The sequence below is a fragment of the Nothoprocta perdicaria genome, unplaced genomic scaffold, assembly GCF_003342845.1.
Source record: "Nothoprocta perdicaria isolate Ctin4 unplaced genomic scaffold, notPer1 scaffold_83, whole genome shotgun sequence".
Classification (NCBI taxonomy): domain Eukaryota; kingdom Metazoa; phylum Chordata; class Aves; order Tinamiformes; family Tinamidae; genus Nothoprocta; species Nothoprocta perdicaria.
In genome coordinates, this window is record NW_020456121.1 from 892,567 (window position 1) to 917,645 (window position 25,079).

The window sequence follows — 25,079 nt, forward strand, 5'->3', positions numbered from 1 at the left end:
TTCCCGCGTTGCCCTCCGTCCATCAGGAGCAGTGGTGCCATATGGTCACATCTCCTGCTCAGGTTGCCTTGACTTCAAGGTGCAGTCTTTCTTTCACTGCTTTCTGACTGAAATCTGTCTGAACCTGAAAAAAAAACCACCCTTTCTGTGCAGGGCTGCTGTTTCTGCTGCTTCTGTCTCTTATCTTTCTCCAGGAGCCAAACCTTGCACAGATTTTTCTTCATCTCCAAGCAGTGCATTTTTTTTCTTCCTTTCCTTTCTACTTCAGGAGTCATCAGGAATCAGAACAGCAACACGTTCCTCCCATATAATTTAGTGAAGTGATTTTTTCTTTTTTGAAGTTGTGTAATTACAATAGAACATTTTCTGCACTGTTAAGTTTTGAAGCCTGAATGGAATTTCCAGCCATATCTGTCCGGAAAATCAGCGAATCCTCAGCAGCATTTTCACATCCAGTGTTGTGGAGACACATTAGCAATTTAAACAGCCAATTACAATTGTCAATTTGCAGTGACTATATAACTCACAAAATTGTTCTACTGCTTTAAAAAATGATGGAAACTTTGTCAGGAAGTTCCTAATGGGATATAAGTATGGCCTAAGTGTTTACAAGGCAAGTGAGTTTTTCTGAGTCTTCAGTAATTAGTCATAGTAGGTACCTTGATATCTCTGCTTGAAATGGTGATGAATTCTCATAGACTTTCTCACAGCTTGTTTTCAGAATGTGTTTTCAAGTCACATCATTGTTGACAAACTCACCAACTGGCTCCTTTTGGGTTGCTTATGATCTTTTATGGAGCACATGGATGTTTTATGGAGTTAATTAAAGGATGCTACAGTACCTGACCTTAGGCTTTTTTAATGTCAGTGTGACATGTGCTACCATCCTGCTAGTTTTAAATAAAATCTTCTTTTCTGCATAACTTTGCTTTTGTTCAAATGCTTACCTGCAAGGTATGAAGAACTTGGTCAATAAAGTGTTATTCAGAAGAACTACTGTCTTTTGCACCATGCATATGAATATCCAGGGTTCTGGACAGGTGCCTTGAAAGCCCTGAACTGCAACATAAGCCGTTCCTAGGACGCTGTTGAGCTCCTGACAGACGTGGGGCTTGTCTGACTCCACGACTCGCATGTATATGTGTATGTTGAACCTTCCGTATGCACCTGTGGGCATGTGCAGTGCACAGACTGCAAACACCAGCGAGATTGCCTGTCTGCTTTGGAGGCCTCCGTGCATGKGAGCGCTCCTGGTCGTGCATAGGGTCAGCGCAGACCAGGCAATAAGAGAAAATAGATGGTGAGCGATGTTTGCTCGGGCCTTGCTTGAAAATAAATAGCCCTGGTTGCATGTAGGCTCGTTAACATCTGATCTGAGATATATTACTTTAAAAACTGTGAGCCATATGACAACAAATACAATTGAGAATAAATGATAAAGTAGCTAAAAACTCATTAAGTGCATTTTGTTTTTACATACTGCTCTGTAGTACCCTGTCTCACCATGGGATTTGATATGAATGTCTCAAACTTCACGCATGAAGTTTTAATTAAAAGCATTAGTGTTAAACGTTAACTTGTGTTAGTTAATATTAACAGCGGCGTCTCCATAGCTACGCCAACAGCTCCGCTTGGTGCCGTTCGCTCTCCTCGGGTGTAATATTCCTGGTGTTGTGCAAGGTGTTGGTAAGCGGTGCCGTGATGCCGGGCCCTGCAGGTGGGCGAGCAGAGCCCCACGGCGCTCACGCTTCCCCTGGGCCTTGAACCGATAAGCTCGGAAAATCTCTAAGGATGCTTCGCTGGGCACCCTGATCCATGGCTTAACCGCCCTTGATGTGAAGAATTTCAGATTTTTTTTGTTTCAAATTGAGATTTTCCTTGCTGCATCTTTGTGTTTGTATCCTTTTGCTGTGTGCCTGCAAGTCTGGCTTGGTCTTCTCTATTACCCCCATATTGAGGACATCAGTGAAGTCTTTTTGAGGTTGTACAAACCTAACCTGCCTCAGCCTCTCCTCGTGAGRTGTTGGGTCCCTCCCCTGGCCATGGTTGCAGTGATTTTTCCTCTTAGGATTTTTCCAGGTTTCAGTGGAAAGTCCAGAAGATGGAACATCAGAGAGCTCTGCAGCGTAACGCTTTTAGAGAAAAATGCTTGCCTAAAATGTGTGCACTGTCTACTAAAATAACACCATCAAAATGTATAGAACCCTTGGTTTTGTATGTGCTTATAGTAGTGGCAAACTAGTCTATAAAACTTTGTTCAATATCTTTAAAAATGTGCTATTAAAGGCAAAATGAGAATTTATGCATGAAGCAATCGAATAAAAAATTGCTCAAATCATATTTTTAAATAACTATCAAAAACAGTGGCATTGCATGCCACTCACTTTTACTGTTTATTAGCTGTATGTTAAGTGATCAGAACTTTCGGGCACCATGCTGTAACCTTCTGAGAAACAGAAGGTACTTCCAGTAAGAGGTTGAGACTTTTTAGTTTGCAATTTTTATCTTCCTAAAGCGCTAATAACACTGCTGATATTAAAAGCTCTGTTAAGCTGGAAAAATGGCTGAGTTTTGTATATTCTGAAATTCTTCGTGTTTTCTTTTTAGGTTTTCAAAATAGACCCAAATCCTTAAAAGTGTTTGTTAATCCAAGCAGCCACAAAAGAGAAGCCACGCATGTTTATTATGAACAAGTTGCACCTCTGTTTAAGCTTGCAGACATCAAAACGGATGTCACGGGTAAGTTGCTGCAAAAGCACAGTTTAATCCTGCTTGCAACTAGTACTTAAGCATTCAAGACAATTTGAATTTACTGCTAATCCTTATTGGCTTTGTCTGCAAGTAGCATATTTGTAACTGCGGGTAATAGAATGCAGGATTTTTTTGTCAGCAAAAAGGTTTTGGTAATTCCATTATTAAATAACTTTATGGATTTCCCCTTATGGATATCAGTACAAGTGATACAATATCTTTTGTGCTTTTAGAGCAAACATCATATTAGAAGAGGAAGGATGTGTAATCACTGACAGTCTTGTGTATGTATTTATGTGTTTTGGGGGAGTTTGGGCAGGTAGAAAGTGAGTGTGCTTGGAAGGTGTCTGAGTATTCGGGCTCCAAATTCCTCTGGACTTCTCTCCACACATCATAAAAGTCAACTGCTTAAGTGGAATAAGTGTTGATTATTCTAGTGCAGCAACAATTTAGGAAATTTTAAAAATTAGTCATTTTCCTCATACTTGGACGAAATGTTTTTCTGAAATCACATAAGYATAAAACGTATTTCTTTAATGTATTGAAGATCAATTGGGAATATTGGAATATATTGCTTCTATTCAAATAATAGTTAAGGGATCCAGACAGTATCTAGGTCCTTTTGTGGTGATTCTTGGAAAACATGTAGAATCTGAAAAACTTTATAGATCTGTTTAGGTCCTTCTGCCTTTAAATGTTGAGCTTCAGGGCAATTCAGTTAGCTTTCTGGTTTCATCTTTATCTATCTCTTCTGAGCATTTCTTTAAACTCAGTGAAATTTCTACTTGCACAATGCCTAGAACATTATTTTTGTGCCTCTGGAGGAAAGGAGAGGGCACAACGAGCAGTTGTTCATCTCCTCTGCTCCTCTTTTCTTTGCAGCAGTATCCTCGACACGGGAGGAAGATGGCCAACCCTCTGCTAGTGAAGGCCTTGGTGGGAAAAGGCAAACCCTAATCCTGTTTGGTCTAGACAATGCATTTACAAATAATCAGATACTCCAGAGACTTGCAGTTAAGACCAGCAAAGAGCTCGCTCAAATATCTAAGCATGTTGCCAGTGGAATGGAGCACAGACCCCTGTATCAGGCACTGCCCTGTGTATGGTGCATGCACAGACTTGGGGAGAGCCCTGGTCCAGACTGCCCCTGTCACAGGCTGCCCTCAGGTAGCCCAGGGTGGCCTTAGCGCTCCCATGTCCCTGGGCGGCACACGTATGGGAGTACCCTGCTAATGTGGGTGTTGAGAATTGCTCGTGCAAGATCAAGCAATGTAAAATTGACTGAAGACTGAACACAGGAACGAGCACAAAGAGGAATTCAGTCTCAGAATTAGTGGTCATTTCTTAAACGCAGATTTTCTTAATCTCCCTTTTTGAGACAAGGTGATGTTAGCCACTTTATATAAATTTTAAATTTCACATAGCACATGTTTCACCTGCAGGACACAGGGATGGAGTAAACAGGTTAATAGCAGTGCTGCCTTCTGAGCAACTGAACATAGCCACTTCTGGTCACAGGTTTTTTTTTAGGGGTGCAAACCTGYGTAAGAGGTTACTAACCCAGAATATATCATGTTTCTAAATTAGCTATTTTATTTGAAATAACTAGCTTAAAATTATCCATCTTTTATTTCCCTGCTACTGGTTATTGTTTTGACTATTTATTTTTATAGTAGACATAACCTGATTTGTTGCACTTTTAAAGGCAGCATTCTCATCAACATATAGTGTTACCATTCTAGCTGTATAATATCAGTTRGAATCTTTAAAACTGAAATAATAAGCTAAATCTGTGTTAATTTTATGGATTAATCCATATAATTTAATATGAACTATAAATATAATTGATTCTAAAACTGTATTTTGGTAACTGAATAAAAACAATTTCAAGTTATTTAGTTTTGAAAAGTAACTTTTGATTTTAGCTGGGTAAATGTTTAATGGCGTACCATTAAAATAAGCTTCTTTTGGTGATATCCAAATGTTATTATGCTTATTAGCTGCCTAACACTCCTCCTACAGGCAAAATGAGATAACTACATTAGTTTTAAGTGCTCACAGAGAAGTCCATAATTATGAACTACATAATAGAAAACCAGTGTTCATTAGTACTCTCTTCTAATAAAACTAAGTGACTCTTTTCAAGTAAATTGAATGTCTTTCCCCCTCCATTGTTTGGGATTTCGTTTATGAAGCTGTGGTGTCACTAATGCTAATTTTCTGAAAGATTACTAGTGTAGGTAAGTATTAAAAATTGAAGGCTTCCACCAGATGGTCTCTGCACCAAATACCTGGGATTGGGATACAGCTTTTAGGAGGAGGAGAGAGAACAATTCTGAAAAATCAAGTTCAGTCAAACTTGCTCTAAATTTGGGATGTCCCAAAGTTCCGATAAATACTGATAATTGGAGCCATTATTTTAGAAATATATGACAGTCTTGCTAAGTCTTCAACTTGAAATTAGGAAAAATAAATGAAGCAACTTGACCCGTCTCCCGGCCCTCCAAACAAGCTGGCTCATTTCACTCCCTCRTTCTGAGTCTTCTGCTCCCGTTTATGCAGTGCAACAAGCTGGGATAGAGGCTATGCGAGAGCTGCCTGCTCCCCTCTTCCTGCTCTGTTTCTTAGGCAGCCACCAAAGAAAAAAGAATAAATCAGAATTTGGGCCAGCATTATCAGTTTAAATTTACTACATGTGCTTTTCTTTGCTGCAAGTGTTAACACCAGTTAATCTGTTGTTCTCATTAGTGGTTTTAATCCTATTGGCATTAGTCTACGACCAGAGTGCCTGTGTTCAAACGTGTCATATGGAGCTGTCCCACGTTTTGAAGTGTTGAACTAGTTACGTGTTGCTTTTCTCTATCTTTATGTAGGGGCTCAACTTTTAGTTTCTTATARACTGCATGAAAAATACAGTGCTCTGGTGTTTTTGATTATGCACCTCTCTGTTCAGAGAAGCTACCCTAGCAGTGCCACTCATTCAGCTATCATTGCTTGAGACTTCATGGGTGCTCTTCAATTGAAGCTGCCTCGAGGGGGCGGGGGGAAAGCTTTAAGAAATATTTTTGTGGCATGATTTGTCTCTGGGCATGTGTTCTTTTACAAAATAAAATATTTCAATTGTTTCCTTTTAAATGAACATAAAGACACTCAGTTTTGTGCAATATGATTTGGTTACTGACTTTGTTTTCATGGGAGGGTTTTCTTTAACAGTAATGYAATGGTCAGATGTTTGAACCTTTCAGAATTTTCTGACTGCAGGCACACAATATAAAACTGTATCARTTATCTTTTTATTTAAGATTTTCCAGAACACCAAACACTACAACTGTTAGTGGAGTTTGGGAAATTTTGCAGTTATTTACTGATGCAGATAACATGGAAAAGTGTAGCAAATTATATCACTCATATATATATTTATATAAAATGTGGATATATATGCACACAGACACGCATATATGAAAAGCAATTATTGATGTTAAGGAACATTTTCCATATACAAGTAAGATGTGAGCGTGCGCGCGCGCACACACACACACACACACACACACACACGCACAAAGGAGTAAGTGCTGAGTTCTTGTCAGCAGCATTTGAGTGGTTGGTAGAAATACCACATTACAACAGGTACAGATATGGCATGATTGTTTTAGACACCAAGGCTAATAATTTTAACAATATTTAGAAACACTGGAGAAAAGGCTTTGAATATACTAGCACCAAGGACAGACAAGCATGAAAGATTAATGTAATTTTGCATATAATGATGCACATTCTTACACAAAAAATCCATCTGCAAGTGTCATGTCAGTCAGCAAAAATCTTTGATGGGTGGATGCAGCTGGGCTGTCTCTTCTGGCAAAGCTGGCCTAGAAAATGCTAAATGTGGTTATGATGCTCTGTGCCATCTGTAGTATGCCAGTTTATCCTGTCTTCCCTGGCATTTACAGTACTGCATGGGGTATCCACAAACACAGAGACGTCGATGTAGAGTGACAGATTCATTTCCTCCAGAGGCTATGAACTCTGGTGCAGACTTGTGCCACCTTCCCCTCTCTGTTATATTCTGTTGTCACTGGTATTTGGCTTCATTTCATATTTCTGTGTTCGACTCCTCATATTTTTGATTTAGCAATTTGCATATCCTAACACAAAGGCAATTAAATTTGATTGATACTGAAATATCTCAGTCTTCATTGAGGATGAGCATACATTTTCCTGAAGTTTACCAACTGCCAACACTAAAACTTCTATTTTCACGCAACAAACATTTTCTTTAATTCTCTGAATTTAAATGCACTAAATAGGAGTATGTTTTGTGCCAACAAAGTATTAATATCATTTTTTTTAATGTAAGAGTAAAATATGTCTAGCTTTTTATACTTCCAACATATTTGATGATCAAAAAAACATACTGAGCTGATTTAATGCATACTCCTTATGTTAAGGATCTGTTAAGTTAACTATCTTGATATTTTACTAATGTTACTTTCCACAGTAACCGAATATGAAGGCCATGCTCTTTCAGTACTTAAAGAATGTGAACTCCAGGCATTTGATGGGTAAGTTGGCTTGTGGTAATGAATGGAAATAAATGCTGTTGCATCAGTTTTTATTTGTATTCCATCCTAAATTATGCCAGAATGTGTTTCATGAGTTACTGATTCAGATATATTAAGATTGAGAAAGCAGTTCCCATTGAACATTGTGTTTCTTTTAATAATTATCACTTATTGGCACATATTTACGTCCGATTCTTGAAAAACATCATATTTTTGTTTTGTGTATCTTTGTGTAAAGACCTCCAAGTAGTTCTCCTGCAGGATTTGCCTCCAGTAGCCAAAGCTGAAGGGAAGAGGAACAGAAGAAACTGGAAGATTGAGGATTATTTAAGAGAGATTCCTGCCCTTTCTAGGCTATTGTAAAAAACAAGTCAGGATTACTTTTGAGAAGGGAGCTGCTTTTTTTGTCTTCTCAGATAAGTGGCTTTTTCTTTTAAATTTGACAATTAACTAGGTTTTGTTATCAGAATATTGTCATCGGTGTTATCAGAAAATCAGAAGGAGGAAAAGTGACAATGTTGTTGCTATTCCTGTGAATCTTTTTAAGAACAACAAACGCACACTCCCAGAATGAAAGTATCTGTTTTCCAAAATATATCTGTTTTCCAAAATATCTGTTTTCCAAAATTAAACCTCTCTAGGACAGTTTATTGACTAGCAAAGATTCTTGGATTTGCTCTGGTACCACAGACTTTTAAACTCAGGAATCAATGAGACAAACCTCAGGAGATTACCGTACATAGGCTCAAATAGAAAATATTCCAGACTTTTGCATATATACTCTTACTTTTTTGATAAGGGCTGTGTTTAGCTAGAATGCAGAAGCAATACTCCTGAAAATTTAGAAATGAAGAAATAATTGGGAAATAATAGTAATAGAAGCAAAGAAAAATATTACGGAAGCTGAGATAATCCAAGGTAATAACATCATGGGTATTTTCTTACAAAGAGCTTACTGGTTTTATCTGTCTGAGTTATTGGGCATAATTTTCCAACCACATTCAGATTTATGAGATTTTAAGTAAACGTCTTCCAAAGTAAACCCGACCTGCTTAGAAAAACCTTTAACTGTAGAAAAACTGTTAACTTTCATACACAGTGATCCAGAGAATCACTTAAGAGCTGCTTAAAACAAGGAGATGACAGCAGGAGGAGAAGCCACTGGCCGCGGCAGGGCCTTGCAGCCCTCTGCGTTCCTGCGTGTCGGCAGGCGGGTCTGGCTGCGTGCAGCGAGTTGCACCAGGCCTCTCCACCGCCCTGCTGCGTCCCCAGCTGCCTGCAGAGCGGTGCAATCGGCTGCTCTCAAAGGGCATCTAGTTTTGTTGCAGTATTGGAGCTGTTATTAGACAGCGGTTAAAAACTGTGGAAAGGCCATCTGGGTCAGGATTGTAAGATTTAGAAAGCTTCTCCACTTGAGCATGTGTCTAACTCTACTGATTAGTTCTTTGGCTCCAGTGTTAAGTGTTCTATGTATATTTTACCTAACATATGTTACAGGTAAGTGGTTAAACTTCTAAATACTTATTTCTATTCAGAAGAAAGCAGAAATAGTGACATTTATAGTGACATTTATGTTTTGTTAGTTAATGTTTAATGATCTGACCGGGAAGCCCTAACTTATTATTTAAAGAGTGGAATGGTTATAACTATTCRAAGTATCATTATATAGATGATATACAACAGCCACCTTCCATTTGTTTGATCAGCTGTGAAACTCTTCATCCTGCCCTGCTTAGCATCTGTATTTTGTAATAGGGTAGTTTGTGTCGGTGGAGATGGAACCGTCAGCGAAGTTGCTCATGGTCTGCTGCTTAAAGCCCAGATAGATGCCGGAAAAGACACAGACTACGTACCCAGGCCTGCCAGAGCACCCCTTCCTCTGGGAGTTATACCAGCAGGTGAGGTCAAAAGTACCACTACAGTTTAGTTTTAAATCACTCTGGCACGTTATGTAGTTTGGACTACTGAACCTTCAGTTACTTGAGAGATGTTGAATAAAGCACCTAAATTAGTGGTTTAGATTGGTGGTACTGTGCGCCAAATGACTACATTACAAATTACTAGATTTTAAATCACAAGAATAATGTATATTAATTATCTATTTATTATTTATATTAATGGCATTTATTTATTATTTATATTAATGGCACAGATGAGTTTCTAAAGAAAGAAGCTCTAGAAGAAAATTAGAATTCCTTTCAGTTGATCCATGTTGAGAGTAGCTAATTTTGCCCTTATCTTCAGGCAGAAATCACACAAAACGCAAATTTTTATTTGATGAAATTGGCCTCATATAAGCYATTGTTTTATCTTCTCCTTTGAATTTTTTGAACAAGTTCTCAGTTGTATTTGTCCTTAGGGTTTGCTTATAAAAGGTATCCCAGGAAAATCTTTTGTACTTTATATAGGAAAAGGTATAGTGCACACAAAGCTGCATTCCACAGGTCTCAAAAAGCATCTCTTTTTGAAAAATATATTCCCTCCTTTCTTATTGTGTTGTCTGATTTCATCAACTTCTGTCTTGTTTTCTGATTTTGTTTTTTTTTTTTTTTTCTCACAGTTTTTCTCATCCTTTTAACAGTGTAATCTGGACTATACAGAGAAGATTATCTAGAATAAATACAGACAGGGGTAATTCTGCTCTGGTGTCTGAATTACTTTCATAAAAGAGTAGCTTTGGGGTTTTTTTGTTATTTTGCATGGACAATGCCCTCTTGTGCAGATGTTGGTGTGAATACTTTGCAGTTTTTCAAATGTTCTCAACTAGTAAGGAAAAAATCCCTGTAGCCGAGTGAATAGCAAATCATTCTTTTCAGTTTCCTGAAAAACAAACATACAAATAAACAAACAGAAGCAAATTTTAGGCCAGCAGTTTGCTTTGTCAGCTGGGTTGTGGTGAACACCTCGCTGACAGGGTGGTGACCAGGCCTCTCTCCAGCCCTGGCTGTTTGGGTTTGCTCTGGTTCCTGCTTCTCCTCGTTGATCCTGAAGCCCTTCAGGTGGACACTATAATGTTTTAAGATCAAACGAGGTGTGTGCACCCAAAAGAAGCCCCAATATCACACAGCTGGAGGCAGTCTGCATTACAAGGTGATGAGACCAATGTATATAATAGCAGGAGAAATTTCTTAACAGATAGAACAAATGTCAAGCTTATTGTATTTCAGTATCATGTTATACACCAATTGTCCAAAAATGATCCCATGGAAATAGGTAAGTATGATATTTGTGTATCTGCAAAACTTGCAACCAAATGCCAATTAATCTTTTTTTAATCTCCTCCAGAAATCCATTATACCCAATATAAAGATATAATAGATGAGTAAGAACGGGCTATGTATAGCACTGCATTACTGGAATGGATTAAAGCGTGGGCTCGGGCCTCTGCTACGAGCAGCTAAATCAGCCCCTCGACGTTCGGGGTGAGGAGCTGCTGTGGCCGAAGCCGGCGCCTCCCGAGGAGACGGGTCCGGAGCGGGTGGCTGTTTTTCCTGGAGCGCCCCGGGGAGCAGCAGGCCAAGCTGCTCYGGGCCAGATCCAAGGCTGGGCCTTTGCGGGATGCGAGCAATAGGGAATGTTGCTATGGGAACTCCTGCTAGGGAAGATGCAGGTGGGAGGGGGATTCGCATAGAGGGGAGGAGGGCCTGGAAGGACATTAAAAACAGCTCCTCGGTCCTTACAGAGCAAGAACCGATCTCTGTCTGATGGCTGCAAACCCTCTTTGTCCTCTGTGGCTCATTTAAATAAATTCATGATTTCCAATTAATTTGGAAACAAAGTACTACGGAGGGACTGTTAATTTCTGCGATATTTCAGGCCAAGAACCAAAATGTTGGTGCAGTTTTCATCAGAATTTTAGATATGCTTGACTAGGAAGTCATTACATCACATTTATGTGTTTGGATGGGGGAGACATTAGCAGCCTTATGAATATTCATATTGTCTGGTTAATTAAGTTAATTGCACTGCAGAAGTGCTCGCACTTCCAAGGACGCCCCTTCCTTTCCCTGCCTYCCCACTAGTTTCTGCCAGGTCCCTTCCTCAGTCTGGCTTTTCCAGACCTGCAGGCACCTTGTCCCGCAGGGAGAAGGTTGCAGGAATTTGTTTGCAATGTCAAGAAAACACGTTAATGGGCTGATCTTTTTTTCAAGCAGAATTATATTTATCGAATAGTAAAGTCTTTTTTCTTAGATAAAATATAYAGTGGTGATGAACATGTTGTTGTACAGTGGAAACCTTCTCATGCTGTTCTACAGTGTGAGCACACAGATGAGCAGCAGAAATGCTCACCACAACCTCCATCGCAACGCAGGTGTGTTCAGTTTGCATTGCAGCCTCATGCTCTGTACGGTCCCGTGCACGGCCCTGGCTCTGCTTCCAAAGTCTGGAGACCCAGAGGGGAGCGGGTCCGGCTTTCCTGGGGGGCAGAAGGGGCTGGAGCTCTGTCTTGTTTGTTGCTGCACATGCTAATGGGCTCTATGGACTTAAGGCTTCGGTTACTTGTGCCTATTCCAYTTAGTAGGAAGGGGATTTAATTCTCATTAAAGTCAATATGAAGATTGGTACTGACTTCAGCCCAGGTCATTTGTTTGCTTTTTGCTGTCTGCATTGACAAACTGCTGTTGCTTAAATGAGTAATCACGGTTTTACTGAGCCAGTACTTCACAAGTATTTTTTACCCTGTGCTCTTTTATTAGCTCATGYTTAGTGAGATATATTTTTTCTTCTTCAGAGTATCAGCTTCCTTACTGTCCCTTTGCAGGAATTAAACACGGTTTGCGTGACTTCCAGTGATCCCAGCTGTAGTCACTATATGCTTTCCTTTTTTGGGGGTTTTGAAGAGAGATCTTCTAACTCCAACTCCAAAACATTACCACTTTTAAAAAATTACTTTCTTATAAAAGCCCTTAGAGTTGCAAAAGTATGATCCAAGAAGACACTATTGAGCTAATTCACTAGTTCAGCAAAATTGTTTGAATCTAGAGGTTAAATGGAATAAGCCAATAAAACATGAAAGGGACACTGGGCATATGTTTCAAGCAGACTGTAAGACACTGCTTTTCAGATCAAAACTGAACRGTTCAGGTTCTCTTGTCTCAACACTTGTGTATAGAACTGTATTTTATAGTCCCTGAATTGAAAATGTTACCTGTTTGCATATTAAATGACATCTGTAATTAGGACAATAACTTGTGTTTTTATGCTTATTATAAAGAAAGAAGAGAATCATGGAAAAATATTCTAGTGTATTTGTTGGGTATAAACTATTGAAATTATTGTGTTCTTAATAAACTGTGCTTCCTGGTAGCATTCTCCATGTTTAGAGGACCGTCTGCTGGGAAAAATGGAGGAGACTTGGCTTTGCTTTTATTCCTTCCTGATTCCATTTCTGGCACGGTACTTCCTAATCCTAATTTACTGGGTTTATTTAAGCATTTTTTTTCTAAAAAGGAAGGAGAAAAAAAAGAAAAATATTAATAGTATAATCACCTATAAAGTTTTGTGAAATAGATTGCATTAATTACATTCCATTTCTCCTTGAATTATTCAAAAATAAGAATGGCCTCTGTGCCGATGATTAACTGTGTGTCACTCCTGTGTGCACATAATCTGCTTCCTGACACGTACCACCTTGAGGGTAAAAGCCCCAGAGAGGGTTTTGTGCCTGCTAGTGTGTGTACCTGCCTCCTGTGTTCTCTTCTACAGGTACTACTAATATTTTGGCCTACACGCTCTACGGTATCAAGCACCCAGTGACTGCAACATTGCACATTATAATGGGTAAATATTCCTTTGGGATTCTTTGTTTGAAGATAAATTATATGTCTTGCCATTTGGTCGCACAACAAGTAGGTTTTTGACTGTGAAAATGGAATTATGCTAAAAGCAGAAAAACTAGGTGGTTGTTGTAAACCTTTACTTCTGTACTTAGGAAAATGCAAATACTTAACTGAGCAATATTAATATTTCCATTGGAGCACTTCTGGTTTGGGATAGCTGTTCTTAATGCAAAGAAGATAATAGAGAAGGCAGTTTCACCTTGGGTATCTTGAAGTCTTTTCTAGACTTCACAGTTAGCAATGGAAAAGTCTTTGCTCTGTTGCAGACAGGAACAGATATGCCTTACATGCAAAATCTAGGATTGTTTGTTTTTTAATCAGAGACACTTAAATTAATGGAAGCCAGAGGCTCTATTAAAAATAATTTTTATTCAGTTTTATACAGTCTGTCTTGAGCAGAATTAGATGCTTATATTCTGTGACTGTAAAAATAAATGCACTTGAAGCTTCTATTTAAGAGCCCCTGCAATTCCCCCAGTAAAATATGCAAGTATGCTGTTGCTAAATCAGTACAAAGTTTAGCCCTTGCACATTTGGGTAGAAATTTTGCAAATATTTATGTAGCAATAATTTTCTCTGATACTATATATATATATTTAAAATCTGAACAGTAATTAAAAGTCAAACTACTACTACTACATCTGCTCTCACAGAACAGCTGAATTTTCATTATAGATACTGTAACTTTAACGTTTTGTAGCAGAACTATTATTTTTTAGACTCTAAATCATATGTAAATTATTTCCAGTTTTCTTTGATAATATTTGACTTCCTAAAGGAAAAAAGTCTGGACCTGTATTAATTTAATTAGGTGGAAAGCAGAAGTAAGTTATATTTGTTTTGAAAACCCAATGTTTATAATTTCTGATGTCTATCTTTGAAAATTTTAGGCCATGTTCAGCCAGTTGATGTCTGCACTTTCAGTACTCCAAGCAAGCTTTTACGCTTTGGGTTCTCAGCTATGTTTGGCTTTGGTGCAAGAACCTTGGCTTTGGCTGAAAAGCACCGCTGGATGCCCTCCAGCCAGCGGAAAGATTTTGCTTTTATCAAAACACTGGCAAATCTCAGGTATAACCGAATCTCAGCAATAACTGTTGTATTTTTTCCAATACTTTCTATTTTCTTGCAGAAAGTGCAGTAATTGAGAGATGTGGTAAAATACAAAGATAACTTGACAACTCTATCTGTCAGATCTGCAAGATGTATATATTTGTTAGGATTTAAAGAAGAGATAATTTTTCTATATGCAGCATCCTCTTAGAATCAAAGTCTATTTAAACAGAGTATTGGCTTATGTGCTAATAAATATTAATGCTTTTCTAGGCCAGAGGAATGTGAGCTATCATTTCTACCTCTGCAGACTTCACAGGAAGGTTCTCATGAGAATGACAGGTGAGTGAACCCCAAATCTGGAAAAAAAACCTTTGTCTTTGAAGATGCAGTGGTACAAAATCTGAATTGTTCCAATTTGATCATCAGGCAAAAAGAGCTTAAATATTTATTTTGACAATTGCTAGCATGCACACTTTGAAAGATGTTCACTTTCTATTTATGAGATCAGAGAGAAGTTGTTGCAAAGCAGACTTTCGCTTAATATTAGTTTCCTTCAGTTTCATTAGTTGTTTTTCCATTGGGATGTTACCTTTCTCTTAAGCAGATGTTGTTTCAATGTGCTAAAATCATTTAATATCTGCATATTTTCACCYTTCTAGGAGGAAGAAAGAGACGATTAAAAACAATGGTGAGTTTCAACTTAATTATTTAAAAGTGAACTGTGGCTGGTTAAAGTTAAGTAATGCAGAATTACTCTGTTATATTTAGGCAGCAAGGATCAATGGCACAAGATCCAGGGTCACTTCCTGAATGTGAGCATTATGGCAATCCCTTGTCTGTGCTCAATGGCACCAAGAGGCTTGGCACCTAATACGAGGTCAGTAGGGGTTTAGGGAATTAGTCATGTCTATAAATTCTGACATCTTACCTTAAGACCTTGGCTTTCCTGTGAGTACTAGGCCGTGTTTAGGCAGTCTGGACCCACTGGAATGGGGGAGGGAGAAGAGACTGCAGCAGACTCAATAATCCTAGGAATTGTAATCAGTTTTTAGATCAGGCAAATAAGGTCAAGTAGTCTAACTGGAATAATGAATGGATAATTGCTGCGACTAAATTAGTTGGCAAGTCTGACTTAGCTGGTAGTCACCAAGCAGTCTGTCACCCGTTTCAGCTGTATGTAGAATCCTTGTTGCAGGATATTTTTACAAAGCTTTTTATTATTTTTTAAGCTATAAAGATGCCCTTCATCTTTCACTCAACAGACAAGAAACGGGAAATATGAATCTTTTTCTGGTATCATGAGGAACTGAAATTCACACAATTCACACAATTTTGTCTGTCTTGCTGAACTTAGAATATCCAGCTTCTACATAGACTCAGTCATTTCCCAAAACCATATACAGATACATATGTTCCCGTATACGTAACCTCTCCATGGAGGCTGACTCATTCTGCCTTTAGATTATTATGTGAGCATGTTTTGCAGTGATTAAAATAGCTATTGAATGATAAATATTGGCACTTGCTGCATGTACTGGAAGGCTAAGTAGAACAGAAAGTGGAGCCTCCATAGTCTGTACATGAAATATAGCACCAGTGCCCCAAATAAGACATCAAAACTCTTGTATATAAAACTATACACTCTTAGAAAAGAGTATGGAATGAATCTCTTCTCTTGCTGGTAGAACTTGGTTTCTCAGAAACAAAGTGTAGAAACAGATGTGAAGCTCTTACTGAGAAGATTTCTGTGCTAGAGGAGTCCTGGTAAGCCTCACGCTTCCAGATAGTGCCCAAATGCTGTCCCTCTCCTAGGAACTTCCATTGTCCAATATTTCTACTCTGTTATATTCCAGTCAGGAGAAACTGGCAAGAGTTGAAGAAATATCTTTTGTTTTGTRTGTTTTGTTTGCATTCTCTTTTTGCCTCTTTCTCATGATAGGGAATTTCATGACAACTCCATRTAACTATTGCAGGTTTCTATGAGTTGTAGCATGTTTCTCCTATCTTTTTGTTACTCAGAAGACTTCACTGTCTTTTCATATGAGGAAATACTAGTTATTTGTATCATTCTAGGAATACAGAACTCTGCTAGGAAGAGTAGTAGTATAAGGACATCATGCAGAATACATTGCCCAGGAATGTGCTATGTGCTTTTGTGGCAGGAAATATGGTAAAGATGCAGCTGCTTCAATTTCATCATTATTGTTTTCTACMTGAGAAAAGTAATGCTACGCAAGGTGGCTTATTCCATAGTTATTTAGAAATTATCTTTCTAGATGGTAATTTATTGTGGTCACATAATATTACAAATGCAGCAGTTATGTAGACATGGAATTATGAGTATGGAAAGATCTGTGCTGTTAGAAGTATGTATACATGACATCTTAAATGTAATTTTCAAAGCATACATTCTGAAGCATACATTCATATACATGTATATTCAGAATGTGTGGAAAACATAATTTATATATAAAATACAGTCTCTGCAGTCACTGTAATGTTCATCAGATATTTTTTGTTGAAGGCTGGTTTGTCCCCATAACCTAAATGGGCCTTAGGAAGGATTGCATTACGCCTTACTTGTTACCTTTTGTGACAAGACTAAGAAATATGTGAGTTTATAGTAGCTGAGTGTCATGATCCAGATTCTTGAAGATGTTCAAATATCAGTTGCAAATGGGCACTTGCGTTGAGTACCTGAACTGCAGGGTTGCCTTGGTTAATCTCCCACAGGTGACCTTTTGTTTTTGTGTAAAATTCCTCTCAGTTCTTAACCCTCCTGTTCTCTGGGCAGCGAGTACCTGGAAGGAGCTGGTGCAGAAGGAGCCGGGGCTGAGGATGGGGGGGATGAAGGAGCCCCGTGGCACCGGGCCCCGGGCCGGGGCGGCTCCGCCTGCCGCCCGCGCGACCAGTGCGGCCGTGGGCATCGCCACGCTGCGCTGGGAGGACGAGTGTGAAGCACGGTGGAGATCCCTGAGGCTTAAAATCACCTGTTCAGGAAAAATGAAGGGTTTTTTTTATTAGCATCTATCATGTGCAATGGATATATGATAATGGTAATGATAAGGGAATACACATTACTTACCACACTCTTCATTATGTAGACGCCAAGTAACTTCAGTGGCAGAGTTTATATTCCTCTACAGAAAAATTCTTTGGCCTTTTTTTTTTTTTTTTAAAGAGACTTTTTCTTATTAATTTACTTTTGCTCCTAGGCTCCTAAGAGCCTCCTAGGCTTTCAGGTGGTAAGTTCATTCTTTGTCTGCTTTGCAGGCTGAATAATGGCAGCATGGCTCTCATTGCTGTGCAAAATACTTCTCGTTCGGCGTTTATTAAACACCTGAAGAGATATGCCAGTGTGAAAAATCAGGTACTGTTAATTTTCTTCTGGTAATTATTAAAAGAACGGTTAACCATGGAGAGAGACATGCTGTAAGAGTTAATGTTAGCAACCTCCTAAGGAGACTTAGCTTCCTGTCAGAATACATTAGCCCCCTTTATCTGATTTTTCTTTTCTTTTTTTTTTTTTTTCCTTTTTCAATCACCAGACTAATACCGATTAGCCTATTTCAGCCCATCTGTTGTGGTTTAAGTTGTATTTGTGCTGTAGCATAGTTTTTTGAGCGTAAAGCCTTGCACCAAAAAAAGAGGAAATAAGCACTGTGTTTAAATTTGGTACAGTACAGAGAACACAGACTGGGATGCTGCAAAATGTGGTCAGGAAGCAGCAAAGTCCATGATTTTCACAGGTTATCTCATACTACATGGGCAGCAGTAGGCTGTTACCCCTGATTTTAGAAAATAGTAGATGTTTTACCTAGTCACAAACATTTGTAGAACTGTATTTCCAAGTTGTAGTCAATGTCTTTCCCACTAGTTTGTGCCATATAAATCRTTTTGTGCAGGAAGGTTTAGATTTGGATTAGATAGACATGATATATATATATACATTTATATATATATATCTTGGGGAAGATGTGAGTGTCAGTTCCATACACGAGCACTACCCCTTCAGTTTAGGAAACAGTTTATGGCAACTTTGCCATTAGTATTTGCTGGGAGGAGGGCTGTGGTATTTTTTTTTCCATCTCCCTCTTTATTTTAGAAATTAGAGAAGGAGATGTAGAACGTCCCTTAAACCTAAGATGACCAATTAATGGATATATAAATAGTCTCATTTAAGATGAGATTACTGGTAGTAATGAATGGACTACTGGAAATTGCTCCTTTGACTTGCATGTATTCTGAAAGCATGAGCAGTTTTGGAGCTTGAGGCACGCCTCTCAACTGTAAACAGAGCAAGGCTGATTCAGAAACACAAATTGCCTCTTCCAGTGCACTATCTAGGATAAAAATAGCATGTTAATCTATAAATACTGGTCTATATGTACTATACCTCATGTGGTCAGCGTTGTATGTTCTCACTTAAATTGAATAGCTTGTTCTTTCTTTTTTAGGAGTTCAGTCTGTTGCTAAGCTATGAGCTATATCTCTAATATACACTTGTGTTTGGTTTAGTTCAATTTTCCCTTTGTTGAGACCTACACAGTTGAAGAAGTAAAAGTACAGCCAAGGTTTAAAAGCATGTTTGATTCCAAAGACGATACATGTGGGAATAGCACTTCTGCAGAAGGAACTTACCCTTGGAACATCGATGGAGACCTAGTGGAAGAAGGATCTGCAGTTCATGTGCGGTAAGACTCACATATTTGTAATACATCACACCAACACTGTAGTGGTATTGCAATCTTAAGGGTATATAATAAAAATAATAACAAAAATGCAGGTGTTCAACAGTGGGAAATTCAGTGCTGCTGGGAAACGGTCTGCACAGTGGGAGAGTGAGACTGGCCAAATGGAAGGGGAGGYGGCTCGTCCTTCCGCAGCACACGGGGCAGCAGCTCAGGGCAGAGCTCCCTGGAACATGGTCTGGGTTGTAGAGGGAAAGGGGGACCATGTTACAGCATGGGTAAGGAATACACTTAGGAATACACTTTTAAATACAAACATGCATACTTCTAAATACACACATATATACTTCTAAATACACATTTCTAAAGATGTCCCTGCAGCAGTTGTCGCAAATATGTCCAGCTGATGTTATTCCATGCAGCAGTTCATATAGACCTTTTGTTCTTTAAAAAGAAAAAAAGTGGCACACGCTGCAAGTGTTAATGGAACTGATGCAGTTTAACTTCCTCCCTCACAGGCTCCATCCTCAACTCATTGATCTCTATGGAGTGAACATTGATGAACTGCAGGGTTCTAAAGCAACCTGTAACTGTATATAGGAGGAATGTGCAGCCTTTTCTGCTGCAGGTTCTGCATTGGAAAAACCCTTTTTTCATCTATGGGCATGTTCTTTTAAGGTCCCGGTCTGACTCAATGAAGGTGATGGCGGTAGCAAAAGCTTCATTGGGATGGTTGTAGTAGTTCTGCTCTTACATACTTCTGGTAGGATATAGTTAACTGTAAAGAAGCTGTCTAGGTATAGCAAGAAAAAACATATTGGTCTCTATTTTATGAATTTGGGGTGTAAAATGTACACTGAAAGTGCACATCAGAATAAAATATATTTTTATTAAAAATTATTTTACCTACTGCAATAAATACAAGATACTACTTAGTCTGCTGTTGCTATCCGTGGTATCAGGTAGTTCAGTTTATTTAAACAGAATGAGAAACTAAAAATGCAACCAAAGGCAAAATACTTATATATTTTGATCAGGATAAAGTATTATTATTTTTATGCTGTTTATACCATACTTTAAGCCCACTTGTAGTCAGGCTGTAATGAATGTATATGCTGATGTCTTCTACTGGTTTYCTTTGAAATGCATTCAAAAGACTACTGTTTGTACAAAGTATTTTGAACTATTTAATGCACTCTTGAACTCAAGTGCTGTTCAGCAYAGTTTCTGTTAATGCTGAGAATGACATTGTGCTGACTATGATCAGCTCAGTTTTTGTAGCTGCCTTGCAGGGTGTAAACTCATTTTAGGGAGTAGGTTCTTAACTMCTTGAGATACCTGTGCAGGTTAGCACTGTTTTAGTTTTTACTTTGTTCTTCTGGGAACAGGCTTTCTATGGGATGGAAATGTAGTAGATTGACAAGACCGTCAGGTCAGAGGACCCTAGGGATAACAAATGTAGTCCTATTTACTTGTCTCTGAATTATTGCTCAAAAGAAGGCTAACAAGAAATATGAAAGCTGCATTGACTCAAGACTTAGTACTTTAAAGCCTTAGTTCAGTAAGCAGTTGAGTATAATATTAAATCCATCCCAAGGTCAGAGTGTCCTTCTGAGGAAAAGGTTCTTCCTTAGGTCCAGCTGGAGCCTCTTGTTTCAGCCCACACCTGCTGTCTAAAGAGGATTGAGCAGCCTTCAGTTAAACCCTGGTCACGGATATTACTTGGATTCTGTAGCACATCAGATATTATAACATATTTAAGCTTTCTAAGGCTAAGGAGACTATTCCAGCAACATGTGTTGGGTTAAACTGTTTTTATTACAAATTTGAAAATTAACAGGCAAATAAGAGCTTGCAGAAGAGACAGCYTTGATATGCTTAATTTGTGGGGTCTTTAGTGAAGTGCAACTCAGTGATACCTTAACTTTGCTATCATCAGGGATATACATTTATTTTCATGTCAATCTCACTTCTCAAAAYAGTATTTTGTTTCATCTCCTAAGAACAGTCATCCAACACTTAATAAAATCTGAATAGAAAATATACACTTTCCAAATCGACATTATGGTGTTTATTGACTTTGGTAAAACTGTTTCAAAGACAAAATGCGTTAGTTTCATTTCTTTGCATTGTTTGTATTAAAAGGAATTATAATGCATTTTCCAGTATTTGAGGTATATTTTTTACAATATGCTGTCATAACAAACTAATTTCTGTTCACATATATTTTGATTAAAGTGCAATAATTCACTAAAGCCATTTGGAAAATAAACTTATTTGTATGTATTTCATAGACTTGCAAGAAAATATTTTATTCACATAGTTTAGTCTTTTTTTTTTTTACATATGCACATTCATTTGTCCTTACACTGCAGACGATTTTAGAGCAAAAAGCTATTTTAGACTGAGCYCCATCTTTGTAGTCAAATGAGGTGAGAGAAAATTGTAAGTGCTCAGCTTACATAGAAAAATGGTCCCCAATACTTACTACCTTTGGACAATATGGCTTTTACGGCACCAGATATACTTGATTAGCAAAATTGCTAGTTGAAGGCACTCGGTATTGCTTTTGAGTCACAGGCTAATTCCCACATGATGCTGCAGCTTCAAAATGCATGCACAAACTACGTTCCTTTCTCTGCACAGTTCAGAAAGCCATCAAAGACAAGGCAAGAAAAGCCATCTATGAAGCTGCTGTTGCAATGAATTTGGTTGCTAATGAGGCTGTACATCCTCCACGCATACTGGGGAACAACCCCCTTTTTTCCCTGTTGTTTGTATTGTTTCACCAAAGCTAGATGGCAGTGCAAACTTACCTAGCTCAAGAAACTTCCTGTAAGAGCAGAGCTCTGGTTTGGACCTTGGTTCTGTTCATTGCTTTGCCTTTCCCCTGAGTRGTTACCGTGGATACCAGTTTGGATATTTATTTGAAAACACTTACAAAGAACCCAAGATAGCTCTTTAAAAGACTTAAAATACGTTCAGGTAGCATTTGGCACATCTAAAGATAGAATCTGGCCCAGTAAGGGTTTCAGGTTCTGGAAGAATACCAGTACTAAATACTGCCATGCTAAACATTATAAAAAATCTTCAAATAAATACAAATAAATACTTGCTTAAAAAATACTCACATGGAAGTCTTTCACTATAGAAGTCCAAAATATCATAGCACTGGCATTTGAGGAAAGGATGAAACAACTAATTCTGTCATGTTTGCACACAGAATGCTAAAGATGATTAAAAATGATGATCTCCAGGAAGTTACTTTTCTGCTTTTGAGGTAGGATTCTGTGCTGTATCCCCAAGTTACAACTCAGAATTCCCTGCTTTAAATCTTTGACTTTACTGGCTTTGGATTGCCCAGATGTGTGAATCTCTGCATTGCCAGGTCGTGCCTGTGAAACCAAAGCTTGTGATGTTCTCTTCAGAAGCATGAGTGCTTCTGAGAGCAGTCTCCTAAACGTGYGCGCTCTACACGTGGTCTCCCTCTACACAGCATTTTTACCCTTGTTAAATTGCCAAAGCAAGATGAGGGAGAGTTTCTTCTTGAATGTCTCTGGCAAAAAATTATCACAAGTTGAAAACTATTAGAATTACTTGTGCTATAGTATGGTTGAGATCTCTTTGTCCAGGTTTGGCCAAGCTTTACCACTTTGCAAGAACTCTTCTTTCGGGTAAGTAATTATCCTTCTCTTTAGCTTTAGTGTTCTTCTGTCTGTCTGTCTGAAACCAAAGATGATATGTGGCATTTCAAATCCTACTTCAATGCAAGAACTGCTTTACCATTTCCATGCTAGAAATACAACTGTACATAAAGGTGTAGTCTTCCACGCAGGTCAGGGAAATAAAATGTATTTTCTAAGAGTGACCAGTTTTCTAGTCATTGATGTTCCTCATGTGAATTAGCCTGAACCTTATATTCTTCATTTGTAAGGAGCTTTTATTTGCTGTCTTAGTCATCTTTATTCCCGTTTGTAAAACTCCAGCTGTCTCTTCTGTCCTGGTCCTGAGAGACTGGTTTGTAGGGCCTTTTGAAGAAGCCAATCTGAAATACATAATTGTGGAATCTGTTGGCATATGTCAGGAACCATTTGTTATCAGAGTTAAACAATATAACATGAACCAAAATGAAATGAGCATCTATGGTGCCTATGAATAGGGGGTATTTGCCATTCCTTTATCATCCTGAGTAATGASGGTTAGTCACTGATCAGAAAAGTAGGTTGCTTTTTCTAATTTGTACAGAATACAGAAGGAGGAAATCCTCTGAAAATTCGGAAGCTAATATTCTCCTTCTGTAAGGAGTAAGAACAAGTGAGCTTTGAACTGATTCCAGGATTTTATTAACTATGAAATGGTATTAAAACATAGGATTTAAAATTTCATTTTTATACTTTCCTGGAGAGGAGAAAAAAAAAAAAAAAAAGGCAAAAGGAGGGAGTTTGTCGGTCAGTAAAGCTTCCAAATGCYGAATCACTTGTTGGAGTAGCTGCTTCAATTAACCTTTTCTTTTGCTACTTATGCAAAGGATTTCTTAGCAGTTGTGTGACAGCTTAAAATCTAAAACACTTTTTAATCTGGCCGGCTATACTGTAAACAATTACTAATCAGGCATTAAAAAAAATATTGTGTGGAGCAGCAGCCCACAAAGKTTTTTTTTTGATCTCATTTTATAAACTTCAGATAAAATATAAAATATGGGAGAAGACTGGTGTTGTTGATTAACTAAGATGTAGAATATGCAGAAGATGCTTAAGAAAAACATTAAGAAAAACAAGTATTTCTGGAAAAAGCAACTTACATATTACATACAGTTATTTTTCTTTAGGTAAGATAGATCTTATTAAATATTATTTATCCCTTAAACTTCTGTAATGAATCCAACAGGATGCAAAGATCCATCAGTGTAAATTCCTGACTTGAGAATATCTGAGGCTTACTGAAGACTTACCTTCCATAATATAAATGAAAGAAGCAGAAACAAGGTAACACCAACTATTAACCCTATCCCGATTATCAAGACAGTAACACGGTATTTTGGCTTTTGGTGGTGCACTCCTTCTAAGTACACCTGTAAAAAGAGGAAAATAAGTTCTATGTTAGCTGATTCTAAAGCATGCTAAAGAAATGAACTACCTAATTATGTATTCCTTGATTGTATATAACTATGTGTGGAATTCCACCATTTTAATTGCTATTAGCTTTTCTATTTTAATCAGTCTGTCACAAATCCACTACTTAAGGGCTTACATAAGCAGATTGCTTGTTCTTGTGTAGTTCAATAACTTTTCCATTTTTTTCTGGTGATGCTGTTGCTCTCACTTCAAACTTCAAGGCTGATGCATCATCCTGATTTAAAAGAGACACAAAAAGAACAAATCAAAAAAACCCACTTTTTATAACACCTTTTTTTTTTTTTGGCTGTTTTCAGAGAACTCCAATTATGAGCTAGAATTAAATTTTAACTGTGCTAATGACAGATGCACTATCTGGAGGACAATTGTGGTTAACAGAATTCTAGTTTCTATTTTAAGAGTTTTTSTTTTTTTCCTATGTGTTCCTTCATCCAGGAGCGACCCTATCAATGATATTTAAAGCAAAGCTGCAAACAGCAGAACAGCCCCCCTGCACTGTAGGATCTGCTCATGCAAGGAAGAAGGTAAGACTCTGGCACTGAAGGCATGCACTGCGTAAGTCATCTTCAACCATAAAGTAGAACCATGTTTTGAGCTTCTTTGGAAATACATTTTAACCTTGTTGCCTTCAAATGGCACTTCTGATTTTAAGAAGTTTAGATTAATTTTGACTTAACAAAAGGATGCTAGTTTATAATATACTTGAAATATTGGAACAGCAGTTGGCAGAACAACATTGGATTGTTCAGAATAAACTTAACACTCGAAATAATTTACAGTATGCATGGACAGGAGATACTGCCATGTCATGAAGGGACAGACCAGTGTTTCTGCTAGTCAGGAATCCCTCCTTTTTCTCAGATGAAAAGTACATTAACTCTAATATACACTCTCTCCTGACTAACCGTTTTCTAATAGTTGCTGTGCTTCTTGTATGGTGATCATGACCTTATTTGCAATTACTCAGCTGCACTACAGAACTCTGTTAGAATAGGCAAAGCAAGACAGTCTGTGAAGTAAAACGATCATCTGAAATGCATCTTTTCT

At 38.1% G+C, this 25,079-nt stretch overlaps 2 protein-coding genes across 3 annotated transcripts in view; one reads left to right on the forward strand and one right to left on the reverse strand.

Annotated features, from left to right (window-relative positions):
- The first annotated feature begins 2,688 nt into the window (after positions 1-2,688).
- Positions 2,689-24,481, forward strand: CERKL (ceramide kinase like). Of its 2 annotated transcripts, XR_003251391.1 has the most exons (12): positions 2,689-2,739; positions 7,250-7,313; positions 9,074-9,211; positions 13,020-13,094; positions 14,044-14,221; positions 14,477-14,545; positions 14,866-14,894; positions 14,975-15,083; positions 17,480-17,576; positions 18,725-18,900; positions 23,785-23,882; positions 24,468-24,481. XR_003251391.1 is itself a non-coding variant. In XM_026052078.1 (11 exons), exons 2-11 carry the CDS (start codon positions 7,259-7,261, stop codon positions 19,495-19,497), a joined length of 1,008 nt encoding a protein of 335 aa, XP_025907863.1. In that variant the 5' UTR covers positions 2,689-2,739; positions 7,250-7,258; the 3' UTR covers positions 19,498-20,653. The 2 variants fall into 2 exon arrangements, 1 of the variants encoding a protein (XP_025907863.1); XM_026052078.1 differs by lacking the exons at positions 23,785-23,882; positions 24,468-24,481 and adding an exon at positions 19,416-20,653.
- The window catches only part of ITGA4 (integrin subunit alpha 4), a 33,868-nt gene continuing 31,129 nt past the window's right edge, over positions 22,341-25,079 (reverse strand). Inside the window, exons 26-28 of the mRNA XM_026052079.1 lie at positions 24,148-24,246; positions 23,849-23,968; positions 22,341-22,942 (exon numbers count right to left, since the gene is read on the reverse strand). Coding sequence (XP_025907864.1) covers positions 22,850-22,942; positions 23,849-23,968; positions 24,148-24,246 — 312 coding nt within the window. The 3' untranslated portion in view covers positions 22,341-22,849. The remainder of the gene's footprint in view (positions 22,943-23,848; positions 23,969-24,147; positions 24,247-25,079) is intronic.